The sequence below is a fragment of the Mytilus edulis genome, chromosome 4, assembly GCF_963676685.1.
Source record: "Mytilus edulis chromosome 4, xbMytEdul2.2, whole genome shotgun sequence".
In the NCBI taxonomy this organism is placed as follows: Eukaryota; Metazoa; Mollusca; class Bivalvia; order Mytilida; family Mytilidae; genus Mytilus; species Mytilus edulis.
This window is the reverse complement of record NC_092347.1, coordinates 10,696,064-10,705,335: the sequence shown is the minus strand read 5'-3', so window position 1 is coordinate 10,705,335 and position 9,272 is coordinate 10,696,064. Positions and strand designations below refer to the sequence as shown.

The 9,272-nt window shown below is 33.3% G+C and overlaps 1 protein-coding gene across 1 annotated transcript; it reads left to right on the top strand.

Moving 5' to 3' along the window:
* Nucleotides 1–6,526, top strand: LOC139518928 (uncharacterized). Its single transcript, XM_071310620.1, has 2 exons — nucleotides 1–1,419; nucleotides 6,033–6,526. The coding sequence occupies exons 1-2, from the start codon at nucleotides 809–811 to the stop codon at nucleotides 6,418–6,420; spliced, it is 999 nt and encodes a 332-aa protein (XP_071166721.1). The 5' UTR covers nucleotides 1–808; the 3' UTR covers nucleotides 6,421–6,526.
* Nucleotides 6,527–9,272: the final 2,746 nt, after the last annotated feature.

Sequence of the window (9,272 nt, the reverse complement as noted above, 5' to 3'; positions counted from 1 at the left end):
AGACTAACTCCGTACACACAGAAAGCACAAGGTAGATAATAAAGACGTTCAGATAAAGCAAATACCGACAGTTCACACAGAAAGCACAGGATAGTTTTGTGTCTTGTTCAAATTAATTGTAATATGCATAGTTATCCTAATTCATCGTTTGAAGCACACACCAGAAGTGAACAACGTTCTGTTGTTTATAGGGGACATGCTCCAGCCCAGTATTCTGCAACAGGACATGGTTATGGCGGTTCAGCACAGTATGGAATGTCCACAGAAATGAGGGAAACATCTTTTGTAAATGGGGGATATAGGCACAATCCACCATCAATCCAATCAATCGACCAATATCCCAATGACAGATTGGACCATTCTTATAACCGTGACAACACCCAGGCAATAGAACTACCAGGTATGGGTAACCCATCTACTGGAGGACCGTTTGTCGAGTCACCGTCATCTTCCTCAATGGACGAAACCCAAGTGCAAACAACATCCAGTGAAATGATGGAAAGGGCTTATGTAAATGAAGGATATATGTATGCATAGACCACCATCAATCCAATCCATTGAACAATATCCTACTAACAGAATGGACCATTCTTATCACTATAACAGCTCCCAAGCAATGGAACAACCAGGAATGGCTAACCCATGCAATCATGGAATAATTGTTATGCCACCTTCATCTCCTACAATGGACGGTTGACGAGAGGGGAAAAATAATAAGCATCGAAAGACAAGACGAGATTCAATTCGTGTTATCCTTACCAGGGTTTGCTCAGCTATATTGGTTATCACAGACTGTGTCTTTGACTGGATGCAGTCTAATGATATGACAACACCCTCAGACATTATCTCAGATCTTTCTGGTGTTGAACGACAACCGAAAAAAGAATGTACAAGTATAGAGGATATCGCAGAGAAGTATAAGTATTTTACCATTGCGGGAACAGTTCTGTCAGTAATCCAACTGGCTAATATCATATTTCAGATTTACAGTGAAGTTAAGTTCATGAGGGAGAAAAAGCAAGCGGTTGAAGGCAATGATAGCACTCAGAAGAAAATGAGGGATATGATTTTGAAATATCCTAAAAAATTACTGGATGGTAGGACAGAAACTCTTTATTCTGTTTTATTCATAGAAATTCCACAAGGACTTCTTCTCCTCCGTTACCAAGATGCGTGTGTATCTCTTTGTGGCAAGGATTTAAAGGGTAAACATCTGTCTAGACGTATTTGGTCTGCCGCTAATGGAGGTATTGCACTTTTGAACAATGCTTTTCGTTATCTTACATGCTCTCTAATGTGCGAAGAAGAAAATGAGGAAGATGACAAACCCGGTTGTTGCAGCGGTGGTGGAGGAAAGTGTGTTGGCTGTATAAGATGTCTCTTCAAATGCCTTTGTCCCTGTTTATGCTGCTTCCATCGGTATGTTAATTGTTTTACATTTAGCAAGTAAAAGAGTATTGGAAAAAAATGGTTAACAATTGATTTGAGTTCAAAAATGGTTAACAATTAATTTGAGTTAAAAAAAAAAAAGGTTAACATTTGATTTGAATTAAAAAATGGTTAACACTTGATTTGAGTCTAACTTTCTCGTGATAATCGAGCTCCGCTAGTATTTTCACTTCCATGGCTTTTATTTTATTGTTTTAAGCGTTTCGGATGAAGTTAAATGCAAAAAAGCGGTTTATTGTTCTATTAGAGGTAACTGGTGAGATCACGAATCACGAACGTATCACCTATGACACGAAGCAGGATGCATAAGTGTTCATGTTTATCTCGCTTTGATTACAAGTGCATTTTTTATTGATTGATTTTTTCTGTTTAAAATTAAATTAATATTAAGATCCATTTTGTAACATATGGTGATCAATTTATTTGGCAATCGCTCATGGCAGTCACCAAGGGTTAAGAACATCAGTTGTTCGTCAAATGCGTTTTGCTAAAGTATACTTTTTCACTTTTTTGGTCTTTTGGAATATGCTGTTTGTGCTGTATTTAGATCCTTCTTCAACGATTTGTTTTAACTGCACACGTATAAAAATTGCGGTTTCTATCCAACGCAATCATAGATTTGAACGTAGTTTTCAATTTAGACTTGATTATATATATATATAAGTCCCAAGATGGATGAAAGCGCTAGACAATGCTGCTTTTAAAACTCTTTTTGTGTATTTAATTTTTAATATATATATATATATATATATATATATATTATACATCTGAACAAGTGACAACCCTCTAGGATAGATCGATACATTGGATCACCAGTGAAGGCGATACATGGCTGAAAACACATATTATATACATAACTACTTTAAATAACAGCACAACAATGTTAGATGTCCGACGATCTAGACCACTCGACCACCTAGGCTCAAGCTGCCGGTGACTGTGTGTTACCTATTTTTTTAAATCGACGCTAAGCGCCTAAGAAAAAAAAAGGCAGCACCCATTTAAAAAAAAAAGCAGAATAGAACATATAGCGGGCTAAAAAAATTGTGGCCCGCATGAAAATCATAGCCCCTTTTCCAAATAAGCCAATGGTCCATAATTGACCATCATAAAGTTTGTTATTTATGTATATAAGAATTGCTTGTCATCTTTTTCGTTCGAAACAAGTTGCATGGGCTGTCTTGAAAAGGGCGGCTTCCAAGACATGAACATTTGTATTAATCCGGATCATTATTTAATGTACAATGAGCTAAATAACAAAAAAAAAGGGGGGGGGGGAATTCCTTGTACCGAATACTTTAACAGAAAACTAATAAAGATATAATAATATAATTTTATAATTCCAGCGTATTTAGTTCCATTTTTTTCTGCGTACTATAATAATAACAGCAATACCGCATACTAAATTGGGGTTAGAGGACACCCTTTGACTCTAGGATCGGAGCTGGCAGATTTTGTAAATAAATTTATTGGCCAGGAATAAAATAGTAGTAAATGTGATGGCTTCCACCTAAAAAAAAACCTGGCCTACAAATTGAATTCTATTATACAGTGAAATGATACATGTGTAATAAATAATCTTGCATGTAGCAGTTGAAATTTTTTTTCTGAAATAAATAATCTGACTGACCAAATTTGCCAGGCCGGACATATTTAAATAATATATATATAGTCATGGAACCTCGGACCATTACCCTACATGTAACGACAGTTATTTAATTAGATTTGTTTTTTTAGATATAGGATTTCGGAAGGTACGATAGATTAAAATATAAAACCACCAGGTGGAAGGAGATAACTATACAAAATATTTTAAATATAGGGTAGTCAGAAACCCCCTCCCCGCTCTTCAAAATTACAATATTACATTGTTTAACTTAAGAAATAAATATCAAAGGAAATACATTGTCTTCTTCTCTTTATACAGAAAAATAAGAAAATAAAAAAAACCAAATACTTCCTTGATTCAATATTTGCAACGCCAAAATAATAAAATGAAGAAAAAAGATGATATTCATACTATACCGTATGCTGCTATATGATACACCGGAGTTAGGCTCTCTCCTATGGAACCGTTTTTTAGCGTGTAATTGCGTTTTGCCTACAGTACTGAACCTTCATGAAATATATGCCACTGGACGTTGAGTGATATCTTCGAGTCTATCTTCCAAGCATGTGTACTGTTAAATCGTCATTATAAAATCCACAACATAAATGATGCAAATTTGTAGATTTATTTTATTGATATATATTTAGGTGTTTAAATGTGTATGTAAATGAACCAAAACTCAAGGGCAGATTTAGGGGGGATTCGCACAAAAGTACCTCTACTCAACAGACACATTCCAAGCCTACAATTCTAATTAATTTTTTTCTAAATTTATTATATACAATTAAGTCAGATAGAGAGACGGTTTAATTTCCTAAACAACCAAGTTTCTCTTTTTTGATTTGAGTGTAAGGGAACAATTCACTTCCGAAGAGGGATGATTTTTCCTTTAAAAAATATTTTGATTCCCTTTCCCCAAAAAAAATAATGTGGTTTTACGGTCTTGCGGATTACAAACAAAAAATTCTGAATCCAGATTTTACCTTTACCCTATAGTGTAAAAATTTTGAAAAAAAGATTTGATTGATAACGTCGAAAAACTAAGAAAAGAAAAAAAACATAACCCCTTCTCTTTTGAAGTTCAATGGTTGCTCCCCATAACTTGTTTGTTTTTATTCTTTCCCCCCCCCCCCCCCCCCCCCCCCCCATTTAATACTTGTTTAACAGTGTGAACTTTGTAACGTTCATATTAAACAGAAGTTGCAATTAAAGTTAGAGTTTCACATTTGTCACCTGCGATCACAAGAGTTACATTACCCTTTTTAACATTTAACATAACATTAATAGAAAAAAAATGATCACAAAATCTGTTTTTTTCTAGATTTATTTCACATTACTTTTTCAAAACAATGCAACAGCATTGTTTTGAAAATCTCGATATTCCACGTTGACAATTTGCTGATAGTGTACTTTAAAAAATAATAACAAATGTGAATCTTGTCGTTAATTTTTTTGATTAATGTACTTCAATAATGCCATTAACATTTTAATCGTGAAACTCGTGCTTAAACTATTCCCGCGGAAATGTGTGTACTTGTGGTTTACGTAAGTAACGTATCGGACGTAAGTGTATTTGACACTATTTTTCTTTGTTTTCTTATATTAAAAGCGTGTATTTTTAACGATATGGTTATTTTTAAAAGATAAATTTGATCTAGAAAAGCGGATAAAACAAAGACTCTAAATTGTTACTGTGGAAATGAAATACGTGCTCCCTTTACGTTCGTTCGTACCTTCCGTCAATTTGTAAGAAAGCTCTAATATATCTTTTGAAGTGTTTATACATCCCTGACATATCTTTTTTTTTCTTTTTTGTTTGTTTTTATCTTACGCGTACAACATTAAAAAATCGCGCCGTACGCACCAAATCATAAAATAAATGATATGTTTGTTGCAATGTACCTCGCCATCAGGAATGTCAGTTGAACAAAATAAAACAAAATAAAACAAACATCCGTTTCCTGTCTATTGAAGTTATTTAAAAATTGAATATGCTTTCATTTTATTAACGTATTTACCTCTGTCAAATGATTATATAAAAGATATTGCACATTTTTCGAGAGAAGGTAAACGTTTTTAGTTGACGTGTTTGATTTCTACGTTCTTAAAATCAAACCATATAACAGTCGTCGCGACTTTATATTTTTAACCTTCTGCCTTGTAGTTGAATATACTTCGCAAGAAATTGCAGCTTCGAAAAATTTAAGTAATAGTTAAAAATTCATTTCAATTGTTTAATTCAAAAGAAAAGTTTAAATGAAAATAGGTAGTAACATTACTTTATCAATACCATACAACCACAATAGCTTAATGTTGGTGCCTGATAATAGTATGACCTTCTATTAACAGTACAATGTATAAGATTTGGGTAAACAAGTGTACTTTTTTGTAAATACGAATGCCTTATGTTTAGCTGTTGGATTTGTGTTAACAAATATTCTTTTTTGTAGATACGAATGCCTTATGTGTGGCTGTTGGATTTGTGTTAACAAATATTCTTTTTTGTAGATACGAATGCCTTATGTTTAGCTGTTGGATTTGTGTTAACAAATATTCTTTTTTGTAGATACGAATGCCTTATGTGTGGCTGTTGGATTTGTGTTAACAAATATTCTTTTTTGTAGATACGAATGCCTTATGTTTAGCTGTTGGATTTGTGTAAACAAATGTTCTTTTTGTAGATACGAATGCCTTATGTGTGGCTGTTGGATTTGTGTAAACAAATGATCTTTTTTGTAGATACGAATGCCTTATGTTTTATAGCTGTTGGATTTGTGTAAACAAATATTCTTTTTTGTAGATACGAATGCCTTATGTTTAGCTGTTGGATTTGTGTTAACAAATATTCTTTTTTGTAGATACGAATGCCTTATGTTTAGCTGTTGGATTTGTGTTAACAAATATTCTTTTTTGTAGATACGAATGCCTTATGTTTAGCTGTTGGATTTGTGTTAACAAATATTCTTTTTTGTAGATACGAATGCCTTATGTGTGGCTGTTGGATTTGTGGAAAGAAATGCATCTGCGATATGTGTCAATGCTATACTGAACCGTGGTTTTGTAAGGTTTTTTGTGGAATTTGTACTTTTCACTACTGTCCACTTGTGGACCCTGAAAAACCAATGGGAGCTCAAAAATGTTGCGATGTGACAAGCGAGTGTTGTAACTGTTCTGATCTTTTTGATTATGAACCACTTGTATTTAACACTTCCCTTGCTACAGTTTTTAATGTTCTGTATGTGTTCGTGTATTTCGGGAACATATGCAGCATGTTTTGTCTTGAGTTTGATTATCCAATCATTGAAAATATTATCAGTGTGATACTGTCCGCCGTGTCCACCGTGGCCACCACACTATTTTAATGAAAATATGTGGCGAAAAACTAAAGATGTTTATGGCGTCAGTATTTGTAAATATGTGATAACTGACAAAACAGTACACTGTATTAATTCCCTATTATAATCAGAATATAGCATATGTTTATCTTTTAAAAGTAGAAATTTGTATATTTGAAAACTTTTCAGAAATAAACAAGGTAGTTAAAACTTTGAACATAAGTAAATTATTAAATTACGTATCATCTTTCTGTTTAGTTTAAACATATTTTATTTACTCAAAGTGAAATAGATTGGACACAAGAAAACCATACTCACCTTTCTGTATAAGCATTTGCCCTGATATTGAGTCTTTTGTTAAACAGAACTACATTTTTTAATTATATATAACCTCAGATGCAAATTCATCAAACAAACGTCACAAAACGATACTTGGGGTATAATGAAAAGGACAGCATTATACAGATGTTATCCCAGTATAACATAAGAATATAACTACGGATATTGTTCCTGACTAGAGATATGCATATGAATATGAGGCAGGTTTTAACAAAATTGTTAATAAACACATCCATGTTTATTCTTTTAGATACCAGACACAGGAACAACAATTTAGTCATCATTATTATAAATACGTCTATCGAGCAAAAGAAAAGTGCATCTTTATAAACAGTATCATTGTAAAATTCTTGATGAAAACAGAACTTTTATCCAAGTCTTGCAGTTTGTATATAAAGGCAACAGTAGTACAGTGCTGTTCAATGGTCATTATTCGATGAAGCAAACAAATCCGGGAAACATACTTAACCCGAAGAAAGCACACCAACTATAAAAGAAAAACAACGGAACAAAGCAAACGCATACATACGTAGAAACTGCCATATTACTAACTTGGTACAGTACATTTTAAGAAAAATAATGGGTTTAACAGTGTTTAATGGCTTCCCAAACCTCCCACTTATATGCTAATGTTACAAATACCGATAAAATAACAACAATGCGTCATAGGAATACAGTACAATCAACAAAACTCAGCACAGAGAAATACATAAATAAATAATATAATACTATATTACAACATGTAAACTGCAGAATCACAACGGACATTTCCTATGAATTTATGACAGCACACCAGTATCCCATTTTTAAACCACACTTCCATATCTCTGACTTAACCCTGTTTAAGCTTTATCAAACTCACATTAATTATGTATATGAAAACACGGAAATATTACATTTGTTTTCCATCTTACGTTGGTTAATAAGATCTAATGTAAGATTTTGTCAATTTAATAGACTTTTTTTTTAATTTACATTGGTGTTCGATGAATGAGTTAATATTTCCCCCCGCACAAACTCATCATAAATACAAGGATTTAGATTGTGAGCATTAGACTTCGTTTCGTTTACAAAAGCATCATCGGTGACGAAACCCAAGAAATCGCTGCACTCACGAAAATATCAAACCGTCTGAGAAAAGCACAATCATTAAAAAGAAACCAATGAAACAACGACATCAAGAACAGGGAAATTGACATTCGGTGTACAATTCGTATATCAACACAAATCAATTTTACTTTGTTAGGAGACGATTGTCGTTAATTTTTATAGTTCAGAGATACTCATCTACTCAGTGAGGTGCTATAATTTTACCTAGTTCATGTATATATATATATTATAAGAGACAATATGAGTTCAGGCTATAGTTAATCTATTTAAAATGTGCTTTCAGTCCAATTCATAAACATGCAGTTTTACAATGTAAATATTGACAATTTGTATAACACTGACACTGATAACATTTGACTTTTGAAAGTGGTATAGTTATTATCTGTGAAGTCTAGATGAATCAATAAGATATGAAACTCATCATATCAATTGTGTACCTAGGACGTGCGTGTTTTCTACAAACGTCTCATCAGAAAAGCTCGAAATTATTTTACTTTTAGAAGGGCTAAGTCAGGCACGAAGTTGACGAGCATTGAGGACTAAAAATGACGCTTATATGTCTTCTGTTACATCAGGAATTCGTTGGGACTCAACTGAAAACAGTGGGGTTGTGCTGGGTTCAAAGACACATAAGGGTAGTAAAACATAAAACTTATTTCAAACTGGATAGCACATCCTCATTATTACGGAAATGTTGTTAACCGTGCCCGGAAATTTAGAAATGATCCTTGTAAACTTATCGCTCCTTTAAATAAACTTATTCTAAAAGGTTACCAATTCAACACTGTAATAAGATCATTGAATATTGTTTTTATTAGTATAAATATTGATTTTGTTATCAGTAAATTAAAAACTAACTAAATATTACTGGTATGCTATATACATATACACATTCATGGATCTACAATCTGTCGATACCTGTAAATTGGCATTGCACAAGGTCATATTTTTCTCTGACTGTTTATGACGTCTTTACACTAAATCCATTGGTTGTTGGATGTGTACAGGTTGATAGTTTAGTCTTAGATGCATGCTTTTTTTTATTAGTTGTTAGTGGCTTTGAACTAGCTGTCAGATAACTGCGAGTACTCTCAGATCTGTTCCTAGTGTCTTTTTGTTGTCAGGATGTACAAGTACTCGGCCACGTCTACTTGTATTTTTGTCCATCTGATGAGTTAAGCCTTTTTCAACTGATTTTTATAGTTCGTTCTTATGTTGTACGGTTATACCACTGTCCCATGTTAGAGGGAGGGTTGGGATCCCGCTAACATGTTTAACCCCGCCACATTATTTATGTATGTGCCTTTCCCAAGTCAGGAGCCTGTAATTCAGTGGTTGTCGTTTGTTTTTGTGTTACATATTTGTTCTTCGTTAATTTTTTTATACAAATAAGGCCGTTAGTTTTCCCGTTTGAATTGTTTTACATTGTC